General features: G+C 30.5%; 1 protein-coding gene across 3 annotated transcripts in view; it reads right to left on the bottom strand.

The window, feature by feature from the left end:
• LOC109605155 (protein spitz) overlaps positions 1 to 24905 on the bottom strand; it is a 180537-nt gene that overhangs the window by 46696 nt on the left and 108936 nt on the right. For 2 of the 3 annotated variants that reach the window (XM_049962747.1, XM_049962746.1), the window contains one exon: positions 19044 to 19163. The exons of the other annotated variant lie outside the window; for it this stretch is intronic. In XM_049962747.1, coding sequence (XP_049818704.1) covers positions 19044 to 19152 — 109 coding nt within the window. In that variant the 5' untranslated portion in view covers positions 19153 to 19163. The remainder of the gene's footprint in view (positions 1 to 19043; positions 19164 to 24905) is intronic. 3 annotated transcript variants of the gene reach the window in all.

The raw sequence follows: 24905 nt of genomic DNA, 5'->3' as shown, positions 1-24905 counted from the left end.
AGATTATAGGTCAAAATCATATTGTTCAGTTCAAAACTACTCTACGCGTGACGTATTCGCGCTAAAATAAGCACCGCCCACCATGCGCAATATCCTACCTTATATTCAGTGTATCATGGTATAAAGTCTGCGCCTAAGTTACGACGGTGTGGGTGTTCATTTGAATATAAACGCCACCAGTCAGTTTGGTCACACCGTGTGAAGATCGCACCAACGAATCTAAATTGTTTTCTGACAATAAATTTGACCGGCCGGCCGACAGGTTTTCTCCTTGTCTTCTTCTTTAGGGGGGCCCCGAGTGTCTACGTTTTCGTGCCGGCCGGTCGCTCTCTCGCACACACACACACACACGCTCGTGGTTTTGAAAAACGGGCCGCCGCACCGATCCCTGCGGCAGACGCCCGATATTTTATGCTAACTAGGATGGATGACATCATTGAGGTAAAATCAATGGCGGTTGCGACATAAAATGCGATTTTTACGGTCGATGATAAAATCGATGTGACGCCGGTATGATGTTTTCCCTCGGCGTTCCGGTCGTGCAGTCATTTTCTGATAAGGAAAGCGCCGTTGGCGTACAACTTAACAACCTCTAGTCTAGTTTGGGCCCCACACAATTAAAACAATTCGGTTAATTAAGCACGGATGCTTTTGGCATAAGTGTACTTATTTAAATAATTCGTGAATACCATTATCTTAATATCGTCGATTATTATTTAAAACAATACCTCTAATTGTTTAAGCCGGTTTCGTAAGGAATCTGTTAATGTTGCGTTAATAAATTCTTGTGGGAAAAACAATTGATCGTCCCCTTATCTTATCTTAATTTCACTGACGCATCTTTGTACTGGTGTGAATGTTTAATTAACGGTTTCACACCGATAACTTTGTCGACTCGGACATTTTTCAGAGATTTACCTAACAAGCCGGTTCCACGGCATTTTCCACCACTATTGCACATTCGAATTCGTGCAACAAATCAACGGAACAATGGGCCAACTTATCGAAAAAACCAACGGCGAAAGTGGTGCCGGATTTTTGCCAGTCACGTGTGTGGTGCACGAAACAATAAATCCTGTTTTTTTTTTGCAACACCACGTTAATAATTGCGTATTTCGCAGTTTCAATAGAACCCAACTCATTATGTTCTGTTTGTTTCGTCGGGCACACTTTCACCCGGCGTTTCCTAACAAATCGGACAATTAGGTGGATTGTTAGCCGAAAACGAATTTTTTCCATGTTCGGGCTGATTTGCATTCAGTCCATTGTGCCGATGGAATTTACGATCGTGTAGATATCTCGTGTATTACACTCCATTCGTCGCATTCCGTTTGCTGATACAGTTTTTGATCGCGTTTAGCTTCGGTTGTAACTTTCACCCGGGTTACTTCATCCAAAACGACTCCATTCGACTTTCTCCAACAACAGGGTTGTAAGGAAGAATGATTTGGTGTCAAATTCTTTAAAAACGTCATTAATTTCAAAGAATTATTAGTGAATTTCATAACTGGAAGCAATAAGGGTTGCCTATAAGTGAAACACCCAGTGCTGCCATCTATTTACCAGTAGCAATATATATTTATTTCAATATTTTAAAGGACAGACCAATTTATATTTTACCTTTTGTTACTCAGACATCAATTGTTTTCTTAACTTTTTAACTATTAAATTTTTATTGAAATCAGCCGAACACTTAAAATTTAAATAGAAAACAATTTAAGTAAAGTATTGTGAGTGTTCTTGTCTATGAGGACATAAAATTATAATTTCTTAAAAAACATCAAAGTAAATGCTACAAAAACCATTAGAAGACAACCACACAACTGTAAGTAACAAATAAAACATTCATTTCAAAGAATTACTTGAGAATTTCATAACTGGAGGCAACAGTGATTGCCTATAACTGGAACATCCAGTGCTGCCATCTATTTATCAGTAGCACAACAGATCATTAATTTTAATTTTTGTTATGCAGACATTAATTGTTTCATTATCTTTTTAACTATTAAATTTTTATTGAAATCAGCTGTACAAACACTTAAAATTTAAATAACATTTGAACAATTTAAGTATTTTCAGTGCTCTTGTTTATGGGGACATAAAATTATATTTTATTAAAAAAAAAACATCAAAGTAAATGCTTCAAAAACTATTAGAAGACAACTATACAACTATAAGTAACAAATAAAACGTTAATTACAAAGAATTACTTAACTGGAGGCAATGGTGATTGCCTATAGATGGAACATACAGTGCTGCCATTTATTTACTGGTATTAATACTTAGTTAACCCAACATTTTAAATATTTTACTAATTTATATTTTAACTTTAGTGACACAGCTATTAATTATAAGTTTCTAGCTATAAATATAGGTTGAACACTTACAATTTAAATAACAACTGAACAACACAAGTAACGTCTCTTGAAATTGGCAAACAACCATTAAAAATATCAATACTGAAGAAACAACAAGAGTTAAATGACAGCATGCAATCGTGGTTGCCTACAAAAGAGACAGGCAGTGCTGCCACCTATTTAACGGTAGCAAAACCGGATAGATAATACACTAATTTACAATTATATGTTGGTGGTCTCTGGTCATGAAGGTATTTTTCGTCGAGATGACCTAATGGCCGGGCCGAGGTTGTCGGAACCGGCACACAGAACGTGTTTTTTTATATTTATTTAAACAGTCTCGTTTCCCCGTATAAATTCAATTAACCAAAACGAAATCATTACGTAGACACGAAAGGCATTAACTACTAGGTGTTTGGTTGGAGGAGTCGTAGTAACAGTATTCGCAAACATGAACATCATCATAAAAAATTGTTGTACGTGAATAATGAAAATAATTAAGCCGGAGCCATGGGAACGATTATCGTTGAAAATCACAATTGCATGTAACGCCGAGATAAAAATGTTGTTTGGATCGTAGTACTACTTAACAATATTCCATTAAGCAAAGTAGAGGCGGTGGAAAAAAAAGGCGACTACATTTATGAAACACAAACGTGAGAACGATCCACAAAACGGACAACAATTGATATATATATATATATATATATATATATATATATATATATATATATATATATATATATATGTATTAAGTTTGAACTTTTAAATCGGCTGGATTAAACTGAAACTTTTGTGTTGTGTCTGGTGGTTTAATAATATGCGTTTACATGTTATTATTACCTCACTGCATCCTGGTGCACGTACCAATTAAAACAATTACCTTCATGTGTTGCCACTTTTAAATCCTTAATGAAATTTATTATGGAAAGTATTGTAATGCCGTCGCAAGGTTCGGAAAAAATGAATACTTTCAAGCACAAACACGACGACTGATTAATTGTGCATGATAATCTAATAAGCTGTCTTTACATAAATGCTCCCCGATGTAAAACAAATTCCCTTCGCATGTCTCGGGGCTGTTTTGCTATTCCTGGATGTTTTTATTTTAGTTCCCACTGGGTGGTTACGTAAGGAAAATTTTAACAATGAATTTTCTGTTGTCGTGCTCATTTTCATTTTGTATCGGTGCATGCAAACTGGTGATGTAATTTACTCTTTGTCTTAGATGTAATCTGGTTGTTAAAGAAGTTATTTTTTAATTATATAAGATTCTGTTACAGTAATAGGTTCGGGGAATTGTTCTGTGTTGTGACCTCGTGCCCCGCAAAAGTATTGTTACATTTAATAAACATTTTTAAAGCATTACTTGTATGTGTGCACACTGGGTTGCCTAATTGGGGACGGGGAAGTGTGACGCCCTCTACCAATGAGTAGCTAAGGTTTATTGTTGGTGACATCATTAAATTAATTTATTTGGCTTAATTTGAATAGTTCACATCATGTCGTTTCTCACAGAACGCCGAAAGAATAACTGGAACCGAGAACGTAATCGAATTATGCGCCATAAAGCGAATTAATAGAACAAATCTAATTTCACAAACTGTGTACATTTACCGTTGGCCGCGGTACGGCACGTTAAAGTGGAAGATTAAGCCCGACGGAACTGTCCCGCCGCTTCGACTCAGCTCAGCAAATTGATTCGTTCAAAATTCGACGTCGTCGCGAGGAAATTGGCACACGCAACGTGCCCGTTCTGTGGAAGCGTACGCATCAATCTTTCGCCGTGCAGCGCGACTGGAAAAAATGTCCCGGCCATTCCTGCACGCATGCATTTTTCACCGGAGCCCGCCGGTCAACCACCCCACAGTTGGTTGGCACTTTTCGCGACGATCTAATCGGCCGACCTTAATGGCGTTATAAAAACGTGAACTTTGCATACGCACACATGGAAACGGAATAAATCGCCGCGTGGTATTTGCATGGCCGCGATCAATTTCGCCTCGTGTGTGTGTGTGTGTGTGTGTGTGTGTGTGTGTAAGAGTGGAGCGGAGTCGATTGGCGAAGTGAAAGAGGCGAGTTATTTGAAAGGAAACGAGGTAAATTGCGGTTTTTGTGGACGGTGTGAGTGGAAGAAATGTTCGATTAAACGAATAAATAGAGGCATGACAGATTACAGAAAGACCTGCACATTGTGGAGGCACGAGATGAAGGGAAAATCGTCTTTATTGATGAGATAAATGATTTTAAGTTAGATTAAGGAGATCAAGAAGACAAAAATAGTAAATTAAGCTAATTGGTAGTACTAGATAGAAAATATGACATTATTCATCTGTTAATTTATGGTTAAATGAAGATGAGATAGTCATCATAGACGACACAAGAGGAAGACATACAAAATTAAGAAAATAAATGGAAGCATAATGGATGAACGAGGGACCTACACAATATGGTGAAAACAGATGAAGGGAAAATTGTAGTTTATTGATAGGAAGGAAATCCAAACTTTATAAAATTAAGAAAATGAAGAAGACAAAAATAGAAAATTAAACCAATTAGTAATAGTAGATTGTAAATATGACATTGTTCATCTGTTAATTTATGGCTAAATGGAGATGAGATAGTCATCATAGAGGATACAAGAGGAAGACATACAAAATTAAGAAGCATTGGAAGCATAATGGATGAACGAGGGACCTACACAATATGGTGAAAACAGATGAAGGGAAAATTGTAGTTTATTGATAGGAGAGAAATCCAAACTTTATAAAATTAAGAAGATGAAGAAGGCAAAAATAGTAAATTAAACCAATTGGAAGTAATAGATAGAAAATATGACATTGTTTATCTGTTAATTTATGGCTAAATGGAGATGAGATAGTCATCATAGACGATACAAGAGGAAGACATATAAAATTAAGAAAATAAATGGAAGCATAATGGATGAACGAGGGACCTACATAATATGGTGAAAACAGATGAAGGAAAAATTGTAGTTTATTGAGAGGGAAGAAATCCAAATTTTATAAAATTGAGAAGATGAAGAAGGCAAAAATAGTAAATTAAACCAATTGGAAGTAGTAGATAGAAAATATGACATTGTTTATCTGTTAATTTATGGCTAAATAGAGATGAGATAGTCATCATAGACGATACAAGAGGAAGACATACAAAATTAAGAAAATAAATGGAAGCATAATGGATGAACGAGGGACCTACACAATATGGTGAAAACAGATAAAGGGAAAATTGTAGTTCATTGATAGGGAAGAAAACCAAACTTTTTAAAATTAAGAAGATGAAGAAGAAAAAAGGCAGAAAATATGACATGGTTTATCTAAATAGCTGCTCCCTGACCACACAACTCCAGATCCGGTTCTCGAGGACCAAACTGTCAACTGGCAAAAAAAGATGCTGATTAAACATCAAATTTCGCGGCCGTCGAACGAATCCATAGGTGTCACGGACAATTAAATCGGTCTTATTGTGTCGGGTATCATGACCCCGCTCAACACACTCGGATTGAATTATCCGACTTACTGGACCTCTTCATTGAGATAATTGTATCGCCTATTAACCCACAACGTCACCGGTTAAATCAGGTTGCACGATTCGACTGCGAGTGTGCGTCTGGTCTCGTGGTGGTGGGTGGTCTCGGAGACCGTCGCCGAAGGCAAGGACGGTCCGCGGCTTTTGCCATTTTCCTCCCCCAATTTCTGGTGGTGCTAAGAGGTAAAAATAAACGTGTTGCCTCGCAATACTCGGCGTCCATTTAGACTCGATTTTATGGTTAAATCAACATTATTTTTGGATTACACTGGATGCGATACATCATCCACACTAATATTCCACAGCCAGTACATAAACCATGTACTTTATTAGTGGACATGACAGCTGTATATTTACGACTGATGATTTATTGGATTTATGAACTAAGCAACAAAATCAGAGCGTTCTTCCAACCAGAAACATTATGTTTCATTACTTTTTGTAACTATTTAACGTTTCACATCCATATTTTTAGATGGATCAATACTAATCACTAAATCTTTGTAATTGTTTGAGTCTGGCGCATTAATAAAACACTCAATTCATGGTTGTCATAACTGCAATTAAATTTTAATAATTAATTTTGTAGGGACTGGAAAATTTGCATTGAATAATTCTTACCAGTATGGTCACGCAATCACACAACATAACCCTAAGTGGTATTGTAATATTTATTCCGCCACTCATTGAGGTGTTTTATATTGCTTTGGTGTTTGTCTGGTCAACAGCTTTAAAGAATAATTAAAGTCCTTGGGCTTCCTCCAAAATGGAGGAAGTTTGAACTTGTCTTTCTTCAGAAAAGTACTGTTTTCCTTTATTTATTTTTACCACGTTATGTAGGTCCCTCTTTTATCCACTATGCTTTCATTTATTTTCTTAATTTAATATGGGTTCCTCTTGTATCGTCTATGATGACTATCTCATCTCCATTTTGCCATAAATTAACAGATAAACCGTGTCATATTTTCAATCTACTACTACGAATTGGTTTAATTTACTGTTTTTGTCTCCTTCATCTTCTTAATTTTACAAAGTTTTCATTTATCTTCCATCAATAAATAGGATTAAGACATAAATTGGTGATCTAGTACTGAGTATGAAGTTAAGATGAATCAATTCAAAAGGCAAAGAAGAAGAAGACATGTAAGAGGAGGAACAAAGTCTTCCAAGACTAGACAAAGCCGACTAATAGATTAATGAAGAGTTAGAAGCACGTTCCTTCCCCTTCCAGCTAAACCCAAATCACAGGATTAAGACCTTGTCTGTAGTAATGAAAGTGATGTACAAATAAGGACGATGGTGTAATATTACAAGCATGGAAAAACCTCAGCAAAATCCATTTGGAATATTAATCAGGCAATCAATTAAAATTTTGACCCGAGGACTATGAACCTGTACAACAATCACCTACTGATGTATGTTCGCCGGTTGTCTGTGTGTGTGTGTGTATGTGTGTGTGACGCACAGTTTTTAATATTGTTTAGTTTAGTGAAATAGTTTTTTTTCGTCAGTGGAACGTACACGGAAACGTGATTTGACATTGCATTCGTTCGCGGAGCGAGTTAATTGACCCATAACAAACGAAAAGATGTTTCGCCGCACCGTCCGTCTGAAACACCGCATTTACATACAATTAAACTCCAATGCGATCTTAATTGCCCCCGCAGTGGGTCCGAATTAAATTAATAGCTTCGCATTTTCATCCTTCATTTACCTTAATTAGGCGATCTGATAAGGACAACTCGATTAAAGCGACGGCGGTGACTTTTTTCTGGGAATCCCACACGGGGTGGGGGGACTGGGGGCTCATTAATAAGTTGCACGGGACGTGTAATCTGATGTAACGTTCCTGTACGTTTGTAATTTTGTAAAGATCATACGGAGTCTTTTTCCAACCGGCTTAATTGTGTGTTATTTGCACAACAGCTAATTGCACTTTATTAGAGAATGTGCAATCAATATGGGGGGACCGTCCCCTTCCAATCATAGCTTCCCCCTTTGGCGCACTCGGACCTATGTCATAAAAACTATAATTAATATTCCTCCATTTAATTAAAGATTGGGGCAACGTAATCATTATGTGGCGCATCAGAAATAATTACAATTTCAATATATAAATTCGCAGGACGCCCACCACTTACTGCCAACCACAATTTTATCGACTATTAAATAGTTTTTAAGGATCGTTAAAAGTGTGTTAAGTTTACGTTGGGAAATGGGTCTGTTTAGGTTTTAATGTCATTGTCAATGGGCAACACAGCTATTAAGATGTGGTATTAATCTAGCACCGAAATATCTGGACGTTTTGGTGTCAACCGTTCTATATTTAAATCGATGTCACCTACACGCAATCTATTGTAATAGTTTATGCGGATACGACACAGGTAAAAACAAAATAGGACCAACCGAGACTAATTTAGATGCGGTGAATTATGCTCCCCAATTTTGTTAAGCTAAAATAAATTGACGTTTACGTCGGTAATGTAGATATCTAACTTTAAAAGAAACTTTAAGAAAATCAATTAAAGAAACTGTTTGTTATTTTTTTTTTTTAATTTTTATTTTTAGTGGTTACTAAATATTATTTTTCTATTTTTTATATTCTAATTATATTTTCCATTTATTTATTTTAATTTTTCAATTATTTTTGTATATTTATTTATTCAATTTATATTTTTTTTTCTGTAAAATTGTCAGTTATATAAGTGTCTGTCAAAAATCAAAATAATTTGAGGTTAGGTTTTTATTTTAGTGGTTACTAAATATTATTTTTCTATTTTTTATATTCTAATTATATTTTCCATTTCTTTATTTTAATTTTTCAATTATTTTTGTATATTTATTTATTCAATTTATTTTTTTTTTTTTCTGTAAAATTGTCAGTTATATAAGTGTCTGTCAAAAATCAAAATAATTTGAGGTTAGGTTTTTATTTTTAGTGGTTACTAAATATTATTTTTCTATTTTTTATATTCTAATTATATTTTCCATTTTTTTATTTTAATTTTTCAATTATTTTTGTATATTTATTTATTTAATTTTTATTTTTTTTCTGTAAAATTGTCTGTTATATAAGTGTCTGTCAAAAATCAAAATAATTTGAGGTTAGGTTTTTATTTTTTAGTGGTTACTAAATATTATTTTTCTATTTTTTATATTCTAATTATATTTTCCATTCCTTTATTTTAATTTTTCAATTATTTTTCTATATTTATTTATTCAATTTTTATTTTTTTTCTGTAAAATTGTCTGTTATATAAGTGTCTCTAAAAAATCAAAATAATTTGAAGTTAGGTTTTTATTTTCAGTGGTTACTAAATATTATTTTTTTATTTTTTATATTCTATATTTTCCATTTCTTTATTTTAATTTTTAAATTATTTTTGTTATATTTATTTATTCAAAATAATTTGAGGTTAGAGTTGGTATAGTACATATCTATATAGAAAACAAGGAAATTCTAGTTAGACATTTAGGAAAACTATTTTATAATAGTTTTATATGAAAGTTAATTTATTTTTTTATTTCTATCTTTTTATTTTTAATTTTAATGATTATTAAATATTATTATCCACATTTTTATAATCTAAATTTTTTTTCTGCTTCTTTATTTTAATTTTTAAATTATTTTTATATATTTATTGTATTCCAAATTTTATTTTTTTATTTTTTTTTTTTTTGAAAAATTGTATGATATATAAATGTCTGTCAAAAATCAAAATAATTTGAGGTTAGGTTTGACATAGTATAGTACTTTTATTTTAATTTTTAATGGTTATTAAATATTATTATCTACATTTTTATATTCTTATTATATTTTGTGTTTATTTATTTCAATTTTTAAATTATTTTTGTATTTATTTTTTTTCTGAAAAATTGTATGTTATAGAAGTGTCTGTCAAAAATCAAAATAATTTGAGGTTAGGGTTGATATAGTATAGTAATTTTTATTTTTATTTTCAATAGTTATTATATATTATTATCCACTTTTTTATATACTAATTATATTTTCAATTTCTCTATTTTAGTTCTTGTATATTTTTTATAATAATTTTTATTGAAGGGCAAAATAATTTGACGTTAGAGTCGGTATAGAAGATATCTTTAAAGAAAATAAGGAAACAATATATTAATTGGTATTTACTTAATTTCTTTGTTAATTTTCTATTTTTTGCTTAATTTTCTGTATTTTTTGATAATTACATTATTTTTAAATAATATTTCTGATTATATTTTATTTTTTGACATTTTAATTTTGTAATGATAATACTTTGAGGTTAATGTCGGTAAAGTAGATACTTAATTTTCAAAAAATAGTGCGCCATTACTAACAGTAAAAAATAAAAGCTTATTTAATTGGAACGAGGAAAACGGTCATAAGTCAAGAAAAAAAAAAAAAAAAAACGTTCGGCACTATTTTTGCGTCGTGATGTAAACGCCAATAGTTACGTTTGTAAATATATATTTGTGTTTGGCAGGTTAACGGCCTCGTTTCGCTAACAAGGAATTAATTGGTGGCTTCAAAGCCAGATTTCTATTGCGACACGAAAACGTAACGCCTTCTCCGCGGCTAATTGCGTTTGTTAATCATGTCACAAGTCCATTTAATTATATTCCGCGTTGTGTGTTAACCTTCGGGGCCCATTGTTTAGTCCGGTAATGCATCCCGACTGTATTGTAGTCTGGGAGATTTGGTCGTTTTCGTTTCGTCCGTTAAGTGCACTTGTTCTATGAATGTGCGAATAAATTAGACGCGATGGACCAATAATCGTGTCCAGTTTCGTGTCTAGGACGTGTTTAATTAGCGGCGCACACGTTGCTCCGTGTGCCCGGTTTCCAACTCTCCGGCATAGCTACGCCAATTATCTCCCCCTCTCTCTGTTTGAGCGTTTACAACTGGTACGTAATTGTGCACGGATTTATTATTTTAATGGAATCGCAGTCCTGCCCGTCACATTCAGTGGAAGAAAACGCATTTTCCTCAGCATTCCAACAGGTGTGCACGACCTGGTTGACTCATGCACGACCAACAGACGTGTTACTGGGCTGGAGACTGCTCCAGACCAATGACGAAAGGGTACATCATTGGTTTACTCCGTTAAAAGTCTTCATCACATGCTACTCCAAAGAAAACATCAATTAATGGATGAAAAAATGAAGTATAAAGACGTAAAGAGTGCCTAAACGTGTGTACGTAGCTTCCTCCAATTCCTTTTTATTGAGTCCAGACCTAGGGCAAGCTCCTGGTACTTGCCAAGACTAATTTAGCCACTGTTTTATTGTTAAAAGAAGGAGGAAGCACTTCTCTTCTATTATATTAAGACCTCAACTCCAGAGACAACAGCATCAGTAGAATCAGGACGTAAATGGATGGAAAATAAAGTGATTGTCCAGTATAAAGATGTAAGGAGTGCCTAAACGTGTGTACGTAGCTTCCTCCAATTCCTTTTTGTTGAGTCCAGACCTAGGGCAAGCTCCTGGTACTTGCCAAGACTAATTTTACCACTGCTTTATTGTTAAAAGAAGGAGGAAGCACTTCTCTTCTATTATATTAAGACCTCAACTCCAGGGGAAACATCATCAGTAGAATCAGGAGGTAAACGGATGGAAAATGAAGTGATTGTCCAGTATAAAGATGTAAAGAGGGCCTAAACGTGTATACGTAGCTTCCTTCAATTCCTTTTTGTTGAGTCCAGACCTAGGGCAAGCTCCTGGTACTTGCCAAGACTAATTTAGCCACTGTTTTATTGTTAAAAGAAGGAGGAAGCACTTCTCTTCTATTATATTAAGACCTCAACTCCAGAGACAACAGCATCAGTAGAATCAGGACGTAAATGGATGGAAAATAAAGTGATTGTCCAGTATAAAGATGTAAGGAGTGCCTAAACGTGTGTACGTAGCTTCCTCCAATTCCTTTTTGTTGAGTCCAGACCTAGGGCAAGCTCCTGGTACTTGCCAAGACTAATTTTACCACTGCTTTATTGTTAAAAGAAGGAGGAAGCACTTCTCTTCTATTATATTAAGACCTCAACTCCAGGGGAAACATCATCAGTAGAATCAGGAGGTAAACGGATGGAAAATGAAGTGATTGTCCAGTATAAAGATGTAAAGAGGGCCTAAACGTGTATACGTAGCTTCCTTCAATTCCTTTTTGTTGAGTCCAGACCTAGGGCAAGCTCCTGGTACTTGCCAAGACTAATTTAGCCACTGTTTTATTGTTAAAAGAAGGAGGAAGCACTTCTCTTCTATTATATTAAGACCTCAACTCCAGAGACAACAGCATCAGTAGAATCAGGACGTAAATGGATGGAAAATAAAGTGATTGTCCAGTATAAAGATGTAAGGAGTGCCTAAACGTGTGTACGTAGCTTCCTCCAATTCCTTTTTGTTGAGTCCAGACCTAGGGCAAGCTCCTGGTACTTGCCAAGACTAATTTAGCCACTGTTTTATTGTTAAAAGAAGGAGGAAGCACTTCTCTTCTATTATATTAAGACCTCAACTTCAGGGACAACATCATCAGCAGAATTAGGACGTAAATGAATGGAAAATGAAGTGATTGTCCAGTATAAAGATGTAAAGAGTGCCTAAACGTGTGTACGTAGCTTCCTTCAATTCCTTTTTGTTGAGTCCAGACCTAGGGCAAGCTCCTGGTACTGGCCAAGACTAATTTCACCACTGTTTTATTGTTAAAAGAAGGAGGAAGCACTTATCTTCTATTATACTAAGACCTCAACTCCAGGGACAACATCATCAGTAGAATCAGGACGTAAACGGATGGAAAATGAAGTGATTGTCCAGTATAAAGATGTAAAGAGGGCCTAAACGTGTATACGTAGCTTCCTTCAATTCCTTTTTGTTGAGTCCAGACCTAGGGCAAGCTCCTGGTACTTGCCAAGACTAATTTTACCACTGTTTTATTGTTAAAAGAAGGAGGAAGCACTTCTCTTCTATTATATTAAGACCTCAGCTCCAGGGACAACATCATCAGTCGAATCAGGACGTAAATGGATGGAAAATGAAGTGATTGTCCAGTATAAAGATGTAAGGAGTGCCTAAACGTGTGTACGTAGCTTCCTTCAATTCCTTTTTGTTGAGTCCAGACCTAGGGCAAGCTCCTGGTACTGGCCAAGACTAATTTCACCACTGTTTTATTGTTAAAAGAAGGAGGAAGCACTTATCTTCTATTATACTAAGACCTCAACTCCAGGGACAACATCATCAGTAGAATCAGGACGTAAACGGATGGAAAATGAAGTGATTGTCCAGTATAAAGATGTAAAGAGGGCCTAAACGTGTATACGTAGCTTCCTTCAATTCCTTTTTGTTGAGTCCAGACCTAGGGCAAGCTCCTGGTACTTGCCAAGACTAATTTTACCACTGTTTTATTGTTAAAAGAAGGAGGAAGCACTTCTCTTCTATTATATTAAGACCTCAGCTCCAGGGACAACATCATCAGTCGAATCAGGACGTAAATGGATGGAAAATGAAGTGATTGTCCAGTATAAAGATGTAAGGAGTGCCTAAACGTGTGTACGTAGCTTCCTTCAATTCCTTTTTGTTGAGTCCAGACCTAGGGCAAGCTCCTGGTACTTGCCAAGACTAATTTTACCACTGTTTTATTGTTAAAAGAAGGAGGAAGCACTTCTTTTCTATTATATTAAGACCTCAACTCCAGGGACAACAGCATCAGTCGAATCAGGACGTAAATGTATGGGAAATGAAGAGTCCAGACCTAGGGCAAGCTCCTGGACTTTTCTACCATTTCATAGTTAAAATAAGCAGGAGATACGAGTACCAAAATGGTTCATGGTCCACTAACGTCTAGAAGGTTTTTAATTGCCAATCGTGTGTGTGTGTGTGTGTGCCTGAGGACCGGGTGAACGCCCCCAGGTTGCCATTTCGTTTATTGCAGCCTTTAAAATAATGGTACGGGCGCAACTAATTCGCTTGATTTCTTTTTTAATGGCATTATTCACTTGGCCATTGCATACACACTCTTGGCGGATGTTTATACGTTAATAAAAACGAAACTAAAATGAAGTAAATATAGATCGGCGCACTCGGCAACCGAATTCCATCCTCTTACATCAATTCAATCGTCGGGCGACAGTGCGAAAATAAAAATTAAATGGGGGGAAATCGTTGTTGCACAAGTTTGTGCAAACGTCCATTATTCAGTCGGCCGCCCGTACGCCGTTCCGAAATGGAAATCAGGCTTTGGACTATTTTAAATTATGCTGTCATATGGACTTAAAAATTGAGAAACAGCTCGGCATTGACATTAAATCAACTTTACCTACAGATATTCGTCCTACATACGGATACACACACACTGGTAATCATTGCCTAGTTCAGCGTAGTTTGTCACTGATATTTTAATGGTTTTGGTTTCGTTTTACCGTTTTGTCGCAGACTAAATTGACCGGTCGATAAATCCTTATTGAATGGGCACGATCGTGTGTATTTATGTTTGGATTTGTGGCCGTCAAAACACTTGAAAACGACTTATAATTGTGAAAGCTTTATTCAAATATTAAGATATAATCAATACTTAATTTATCTATGTATAAGTAAAATCTACAAGCAATTATAAATTGTACAAAACATTCCAGATGATTGAAGGATCAAATCAAATCTGAAAGTAAAAGTTAAAACTTTTGATAAAAAAATATTTAATACAATTATTTCAAGATTTTCAAGAGCCAATTTTATATTCATTACTCATTTAATTATGAAATTTTGTATATTTATGTTTAAAATAAAAAGCCCAGAACTTTACAGATGATTAATGGATTAATAATAAACCTAAATGTGAAAGTGAAAATTAAAACTTTTGATCAAAAAAGGATTTAATACTATTATTTCAGGACCACAATTAAAATAAAATGTTTAAAGAGCCAACTTTGATTTTGCTTGTTTATTTTTCTTTATTGCTCCTTCAGTAATTATTTCAAGTTAGAAACCACCTTATACATTTAATTATGAAATTTTGTATATTTGTGTTTAAAATAAAAAGCCCAGAACTTTACAGACGATTAATGGATTAATAATAAACCTAAATGTGGAAGTGAAAATTAAAACTTTTAATCAAAAAAGTATTTAATACTATTATTTCAGGACCACAATTAAAATAAAATGTTTAAAGAGCCAATTTTGATTTTGATTGTTTATTTTTCTTTATTGCTCCTTCAGTAATTATTTCAAGTTAGAAACCACCTTGTACATTTAATTATGAAATTTTGTATATTTGTGTTTAAAATAAAAAGCCCAGAACTTTACAGATGATTAATGGATTAATAATAAACCTAAATGTGAAAGTAAAAATTAAAACTTTTGATCAACAAAGTATTTAATACTATTATTTCAGGACCACAATTAAAATAAAATGTTTAAAGAGCCAATTTTGATTTTGATTGTTTATTTTTCTTTATTGCTCCTTCAGTAATTATTTCAAGTTAGAAACCATCTTGTACATTTAATTATGAAATTTTGTATATTTGTGTTTAAAATAAAAAGCCCAGAACTTTACAGATGATTAATGGATTAATAATAAACCTAAATGTGAAAGTGAAAATTAAAACTTTTGATCAAAAAAGTATTTAATACTATTATTTCATGGCTAATTTTGATTTTAAGTACTATTCTTCATTACTCTTACATTAATCATTTGTTAAAAATATTATATTATTTAATAAAAAAAAACTTTGTGTTCTGGTGCTAATGTTTTTAGTAAGTTTTTTTCTAAAAAATATAATTTATATAAAATACATGTACAGAAATTTGTTGGATTTGTTCAATCAAAAAGGTGTTCAGTCAAAACGCATCGATTTTCACGTGAAGCTCGGCTGTGTGTATCGAATAAAAAAGGCCGGCCGGAAGTGGTTGTTATTTAATTCGCCGGGACAGGAAGTCACGATCAAATACACATATTATTTTATATTATTTTCACCAGTTTTTTTTGGTTTTAGTTTTAGTCACTTTCGGTCGCAGCCTCCGCATCAGCCTCTTTGATCGACAACAGGAAGGCGGTCTATTTTTAATGTTTCTGTTGACTACTGTATTAAAAAACTGAAAACTATTTGTTTTAAATCAATTTTCGTTGGGTTTAGCGAACACAGCGATGAGAATGGGCGTATTATTAACTGCAACATTACGTAATTTCGAGTAAATAATGGACATTAGCCGGTTTACGTTTCGATCAATTAAATCTGTGGGTGGCGGCGGCAATAAATTATTGTACCCCGAAGGACGGCCGATAAAATTACATAAATTGTAACTGCGCACCGCGAAAAAGTGGACGTTACGCGGCCAATTGGCCGTTTCCTAACAAATAAGACGTTTAGATGCGTCAACGGACTGGGAATGCGTAAATTTTTCCCTTGAGGAAGTCACCAATTGCGGGCACGCGTGGGCGGCGTTAAAAGCGCGTGTTTCGTCAATTAAGACGCCTGTTTTAACACTTCCAAAAAGGGGTCAAACGGTCCAAAATCTACATGTGGCGCACCAACTGCTTTTGAAGGTTGTTTTGACTCATAAATAAATAAAATTTGAAACAGAAAATAACTTTTTTAATTGAAAAAATAATGATTTGTAATGATTTTGATTTAATTACTTAAGAGAAATTGAGTAAAAATATTTGTTTTGACTAAAACTTACGACTATAGTTTATTTAGTAAGCAAATAAAATTTATATGTGCTACATTAACAACTTTTGAAGGTTGTTTGTGATTAATACCCATTTACTTATTGTTAGAAGTGAAAATACATTAAAAATATTTTAAATACTGTCAATATTTTGTTTTACTTATCTATTTTTAGTTAAAAAAAATCCAAATTGAGTTTAAATATATAATTACCATTTATTTATTAAATATTACGGATATTTAAATTTAAAATAAATATATAAATATCATTAAATTTAAATATGAGAAAAAAATTTCATTATTATTATTATTTTTGGATTAAGCAATCAATTTTAAATAAATATTTGTCATAAATTATTTTTTTAACATTATGAATTTTAAATTTAAAAAATATATGTTCTATCTTAAAAAATAAATAAGGAAACGTAAAAAAAAAATAGTTTTTTTTAATTCACAAATATATATTTTTATAAATTTAATAATTTTTTAAAAATACAAAAGATTACAATAGAACAAAATGAAAAAAATCCAATTTGACTTATAAATATTTATCGTAGTTTATTTTTTTTTTAAGATTATGTATTATATTAAAAAATTATATGTTCTAACTTAAAAAATAAATCAGGAAACGTAAAAAATATATTTTTTTAATTCACAAAAATATAATTTTATAAATATAAATTTAATTACTAATTTTTCTGAATAAAATTGTTAAATTAATTTATTAATTTGCCAATTGTTTATAAATAAATTTAATAATTTTTCAAAAATACAAAAGATTACAATAAAAAGAAGAAAAAAATCCAATTTGACTTATAAATATTTATCATAGTTTATTTTTTTTTAAAGATTATGTATTAAATTAAAAAATATGTTCTAACTTAAAAAATAAATCAGGGAATGTAAAAAAAATATTTATTTTAATTCACAAAAATATAATTTTATAAATATAAATTTAATTACTAATTTTTCTGGATAAAATTGTTAAACTAATTTATTAATTTGCCAATTGTTTAAAAAAAAAATTTAATAATTTTTCAAAAATACAAAAGATTACAATAAAAAAGATGAAGAAAATCCAATTTGACTTATAAATATTTATCGTAGTTTATTTTTTTTTAAATTATGTATTAACTTAAAAAATTATATGTTCTAACTTAAAAAATAAATCAGGAAATGTAAAAAAATATTTATTTTAATTCACAAAAATATAATTTTATAAATATAAATTTAATTACCAATTTTTCTGGATAAAATTGTTAAATTAATTTATTAATTTGCCAATTGTTTAAAAATAAATTTAACAATTTTTCAAAAATACCAAAGATTACAATAAAAAATATGAAAAAAAATCCAATTTGACTTATAAATATTTATCGTAATTTATTTTTTTTAAGATTATGTATTATATTGAAAAATTATATGTTCTAACTTAAAAAATAAATCAAGAAATGTAAAAAATATATTTTTATTTTAATTCACAAAAATATAATTTTATAAATATAAATTTAATTACTAATTTTTCTGAATAAAATTGTTAAATTAGTATATTAATTTTCCAATTGTTTAAAAATAAATTTAATAATTTTTCAAAAATATAAAAGATTACAATAAAAAAGATGAAGATAATCCAATTTGACTTATAAATATTTATCGTTGTTTATTTTTTTTAAGATTATGTATTAATTTAAAAAAATATATATGTTCTAACTTAAAAAATAATTCAGGAAATGTAAAATATATATTTATTTTAATTCACAAAAATATAATTTTATAAATATAAATTTAATTACTAATTTTTGTGGATAAAATTGTTAAATTAATTTATTAATTTGCCAATTGTTTAAAAATAATTTTAATAATTTTTCAAAAATATAAAAGATTACAATAAAAAAGATGAAAAAAATCCAATTTGACTTATAAATATTTATCGTAGTTTATTTTTTTTAAGATTATGTATTATATTGAAAAATTATATGTTCTAACTTAAAAAATAAATCAGGAAATGTAAAAAAATATTTAATTTAATTCAAAAAAATATAATTTTATAAATATAAATTTAAGTTTACTTTTTTTTTTTAAATTATAAATTTTTTTAAATTCATTGATTATATTTATTATTTATGTAGTTTTTTTTAATAAAAGGTAAAAATCCAATTTGATGTTTAATAAATATTTAATTTATTTAAATTTAAATTTTATGTAGTTAAAAATATAAAAAGTAATTTAATAGAATAAAAGAAATTAAAGTTAACGTCTGTTAAAAAGAATAAAACGAAGCATTTCACCCCCTCAGAAAATAAATTAAACCATCCAATTTACCATTCCCGCCGCCCCCATTTGAAATTCACACCGCGCACCGCCGCCTCCATAAAACGCCGCGCCAAAAAGGCGAAAAAGCACCCAAAACCGAATTACGTAAAAATGCACCCAACTCACTCACACACACACTCACACACACACACACAGAAACACAGAAAAGGGGGTTACTGACCTGAGAATCTCGCGAGGAAACGATGGAAGCCCGTGTAGAGCAGTTGCGCCAGGCACCGCACCGCGGGAGGCAGGGGGAAAGGCCGCCCCCAACCCCATGCCGGCCACATCACGTGCGCCACTGAAACATAAAACAGGACCAAATCACCATCGGAATTCCGCCACCGGTCGGAGCAACAGGTCGCTCCTCTCAGTCTATTTCGTTTTTATCAATCAATTGGCTGATTTTCGTGGGGGGGTTGGTCACCCCTCCAATTAACATTTACGTCCGGATTGGGACGCAACGTCTGAACGTGTCGGTTGTGTGGACATTTCGAACAACGTCACAGACAATAAAAGGTGAGCCATAAAATCTAATCGTTAAAAAACATTTTAACGACACAATTTTTCTATTTGGTTTGTTATTACGTGTTTTAAAACGCATAGATTGTGGTTCCCTTAATGAATTACCCATTCCGTTTGTTACAACGAATAAAGAAACATCGTTTAAGACGCATTTTATAAGTTACAAAAGCAGCAAAAGCGGATTCGTGCCCACAAAACACTGCAAGAGCCGTTTTGAACGGACACAGCTCGTGTGCGTGTGTGTGTGTGTGTATGTGTGCACTTCAAGGTTATGGGAAACATTTTCAGTTCAATGGATAAACAAAACGGTGATTCAATTCAGCGTACACTTACGCGCAGAACGCACTATGGCTGCAATTAAAGTCTTTCAGCACTTGGCTTATGTTATTAAATTAAAAGAAAATCTGTTTGTAGGAATTGGATCAAGTTTTTTCCATTAAACTCTTTGGAAATGGATGGGGAACGTTATAAATGTCTGTTTACTGAATTCAGATCAAACTCTTCCTATTTTTAAACTCCTTAAAACTCATTTAAAGATGTATAACAACCAAGATAAGACAGACAAATATCTTTCAACTGTTGGTCACATTACTAATTTTTTAAAGAAACCTGTTTACACAGATCAGATCAAATACTTCCTATTTTTAATCCTTTAAACACTTTAAAAATGGATAAGAAACTTTAAAACCAATTCATTTAAAGATGTATAACAACCAAGAAAAGACAGTCAAATATCTTTCAACAGTTGGTCACATTACTAATTTTTTAAAGAAATCTGTTTACACAGATCAGATCAAATACTTCCTATTTTTAATCCTTTAAACTCTTTGAAAATGGATAAGAAACTTTAAAACCAATTCATTTAAAGATGTATAACAACCAAGAAAAGACAGACAAATATCTTTCAACTGTTGGTCACATTACTAATTTTTTTAAAGAAATTTGTTTACACAGATTAAATACTTCCTATTTTTAATCCTTTAAACACTTTGAAAATGGATAAGAAACTTTAAAACCAATTCATTTAAAGATGTATAACAACCAAGAAAAGACAGACAAATATCTTTCAACTGTTGGTCACATTACTAATTTTTTAAAGAAATCTGTTTACACAGATCAGATCAAATACTTCCTATTTTTAATCCTTTAAACTCTTTGAAAATGGTTAAGAAACTTTAAAACCAATTCGTTTAAAGATGTATAACAACCAAGAATAGAAAGACAAATATCTTTCAACTGTTGGTCACATTACTAATTTTTTAAAGAAATCTGTTTACACAGATCAGATCAAATACTTCCTATTTTTAATCCTTTAAACTCTTTGAAAAAGGATAAAAAACTTTAAAACCAACTCATTTAAAGATGTATAACAACCAAGATAAGACAGACAAATGTCTTTCAACTGTTGGTCACATTACTAATTTTTTAAAGAAATCTGTTTACACAGATCAGATCAAATACTTCCTATTTTTAATCCTTTAAACTCTTTGAAAATGGATAAGAAACTTTAAAACCAATTCATTTAAAGATGTATAACAACCAAGAAAAGACAGACAAATATCTTTCAACAGTTGGTCACATTACTAATTTTTTAAAGAAATCTGTTTACACAGATCAGATCAAATACTTCCTATTTTTAATCCTTTAAACTCTTTGAAAATGGTTAAGAAACTTTAAAACCAATTCGTTTAAAGATGTATAACAACCAAGAAAAGAAAGACAAATATCTTTCAACTGTTGGTCACATTACTAATTTTTTAAAGAAATCTGTTTACACAGATCAGATCAAATACTTCCTATTTTTAATCCTTTAAACTCTTTGAAAATGGTTAAGAAACTTTAAAACCAATTCGTTTAAAGATGTATAACAACCAAGAAAAGAAAGACAAATATCTTTCAACTGTTGGTCACATTACTAATTTTTTAAAGAAATCTGTTTACACAGATCAGATCAAATACTTCCTATTTTTAATCCTTTAAACTCTTTGAAAATGGTTAAGAAACTTTAAAACCAATTCGTTTAAAGATGTATAACAACCAAGAAAAGAAAGACAAATATCTTTCAACTGTTGGTCACATTACTAATTTTTTAAAGAAATCTGTTTACACAGATCAGATATCAAATACTTTCTATTTTTAATCCTTTAAACACTTTGAAAATGGATAAGAAACTTTAAAACCAACTCATTTAAAGATGTATAACAACCAAGATAAGACAGACAAATATCTTTCAACTGTTGGTCACATTACTAATTTTTTTAAAGAAATCTGTTTACACAGATTAAATACTTCCTATTTTTAATCCTTTAAACACTTTGAAAATGGATAAGAAACTTTAAAAGCAATTCATTTAAAGATGTATAACAACCAAGAAAAGACAGACAAATATCTTTCAACTGTTGGTCACATTACTAATTTTTTAAAGAAATCTGTTTACACAGATCAGATCAAATACTTCCTATTTTTAATCCTTTAAACACTTTGAAAATGGTTAAGAAACTTTAAAACCAATTCGTTTAAAGATGTATAACAACCAAGAAAAGACAGACAAATATCTTTCAACTGTTGGTCACATTACTAATGTTTTAAAGATATCTGTTTATAGAAATAAGATCAGATTATTCCTGTTTTTAACCCTTTAAATTCTTTGAAAATGCTTAAGAAACCATTTTTAAATCAGATCAAACTCCTTCTGTTTCTAAATCTTTAAACTTTTTTAAAGTGGATTAAAATCAATTCGTCCCAAGTTGTATAACAGCCAACGAAAAAAACAGACAAATATTTTTTTTTGGTGACTTAATTGTGTGGTATAAGCTGGGGCATTGTCTAAAAACAATGAATAATAAACATAATATGTAAAACAGCGTTTAAACATTTGGCGTGGGCCTTCGTGAACACCCAAGCCTTCGGTCAAGAAAAAAAAAACTATAATAATAATATTCAGAGTTTACCAAACTAATCATCGCTTGTTTTACAACGATTACAATGGGTTTTGACACTGTGACATAACGTCCATATTTCCATATTCAACAAGTCTGACATCCAAATTGAAATTTAAGTAAGTTAGTTAAAGGTAACTTAAGTTAAGTTGACTTAACGTGATTTAACATAGTTGGTTGGTGATTCTAAAATTAGCCACTCGTTTACAACATTACACAATAAACAATAAAAATAGGCATTTCACAATCGACAATAATCGTTATTATTCCACTATACAATCCAGTTTTTCCTTACACGCCGATAATTGTTGCGCTGATTAATTAATAACTTAAAAAATATATATATCTGGAACATGGGAATTGACTCAATTACACCGATCTGAGAGCTCCGATTGTCGTGTGGAAAAACAACCGCTTTATTGTTTGTCAATTGAGACAATGCACAATCGTAATCGGACATATTTAATTCATTTTTTTTTTATTATTATTCGGAGGAGGATTTGTGAAAACGTCCAATTAAAAAAAAAATAATAACGATTCGTTATTTTTATGTTAATTTTTATGGTTGCATATTAAATTGAGTTTAATAAAAATAAAAATATATAATTTTAACTTTTATAAGTTCCTTATCTGTTCATTAAAATTAATTTAATATAAAACTATAAATTCAAATGTTTAATTGTATTAAATTTTAATTAAGGGAATAAAAATTGACTTATCTGTATAATCAATTTTATACACAACTGTAAAATTATAGTAAAATAATAATTTTCAATTGAATTAAATTAATTTTAATGAACAGCTAAGGAAGAAATAAGATACTTATGAAGTTGTAGAAAAATTAACTTATCTTTGTAAGTTTCTTATGTCTAAATAAGCTATTTTTCAAAGTCAATTTAATATAAAACTTTAAAAATTATCATAAAAATAATAATTCACATTTTTAATTGTATTAAATTGGTTTTAATGAAAGGCTGACGAATAAATAAGATACTTATGAAGTTGTAGAAAAATTAACTTATCTTTGTAAGTTTCTTATGTCTAAATTAGCTATTTTTCAAAGTTAATTTAATATAAAACTATAAAAATTATCATAAAAATAATAATTCACATTTTTAATTGTATTAAATTGGTTTTAATGAACAGCTGAGGAAGAAATAAGATACTTATGAAGTTGTAGAAAAATTAACTTATCTTTGTAATTTTCTTATGTCTAAATTAGCTATTTTTGAAGTCAATTTAATATAAAACTATAAAAATCATCATAAAAATAATAATTCACATTTTTAATTGAATTAAATTGGTTTTAATGAACACCTGAGGAAGAAATAAGATACTTATGAAGTTGTAGAAAAATTAACTTATCTTTGTAAGTTTCTTATGTCTAAATTAGCTATTTTTAAAGTCAATTTAATATAAAACTATAAAAATTATCATAAAAATAATAATTCACATTTTTAATTGTATTAAACTGGTTTTAATGAACAGCTGAGGAAGAAATAAGATACTTATGAAGTTGTAGAAAAATTAACTTATCTTTGTAATTTTCTTATGTCTAAATTAGCTATTTTTGAAGTCAATTTAATATAAAACTATAAAAATCATCATAAAAATAATAATTCACATTTTTAATTGAATTAAATTGGTTTTAATGAACACCTGAGGAAGAAATAAGATACTTATGAAGTTGTAGAAAAATTAACTTATCTTTGTAAGTTTCTTATGTCTAAATTAGCTATTTTTTAAAGTCAATTTAATATAAAACTATAAAAATTATCATAAAAATAATAATTCACATTTTTAATTGTATTAAATTGGTTTTAATGAACAGCTGAGGAAGAAATAAGATACTTATGAAGTTGTAGAAAAATTAACTTATCTTTGTAATTTTCTTATGTCTAAATTAGCTATTTTTCAAAGTCAATTTAATATAAAACTTTAAAAATTATCATAAAAATAATAATTCACATTTTTAATTGTATTAAATTTGTTTTAATGAAAAGCTGACGAATAAATAAGATACTTATGAAGTTGTAGAAAAATTAACTTACCTTTGTAAGTTTCTTATGTCTAAATTAGCTATTTTTCAAAGTTAATTTAATATAAAACTATAAAAATTATCATAAAAATAATAATTCACATTTTTAATTGTATTAAATTGGTTTTAATGAACAGCTAAGGAAGAAATAAGATACTTATTAAGTTGTAGAAACATTAACTTATCTTTGTAAGATTTTTATGTCTAAATTAGCTATTTTTCAAAGTCAATTTAATATAAAACTATAAAAATTATCATAAAAATAATAATTCACATTTTTAAATGTATTAAATTGGATTTAATGAACAGCTGAGGAAGAAAATAAGATACTTATGAAGTTGTAGAAAAATTAACTTATCTTTGTAAGTTTTTTATGTCTAAATTAGCTATTTTTCAAAGTCAATTTATTATAAAACTATAAAAATTATCATAAAAATAATTATTCACATTTTTAATTGTATTAAATTGGTTTTAATGAACAGCTGAGGAAGAAATAAGATACTTATGAAGTTGTAGAAAAATTAACTTATCTTTGTAAGTT

Source organism: Aethina tumida, chromosome 2 (assembly GCF_024364675.1).
Source record: "Aethina tumida isolate Nest 87 chromosome 2, icAetTumi1.1, whole genome shotgun sequence".
Classification (NCBI taxonomy): Eukaryota; Metazoa; Arthropoda; class Insecta; order Coleoptera; family Nitidulidae; genus Aethina; species Aethina tumida.
The sequence above is the reverse complement of the archived record's forward strand: the minus strand, read 5'-3'. Positions and strand labels throughout refer to the sequence as shown.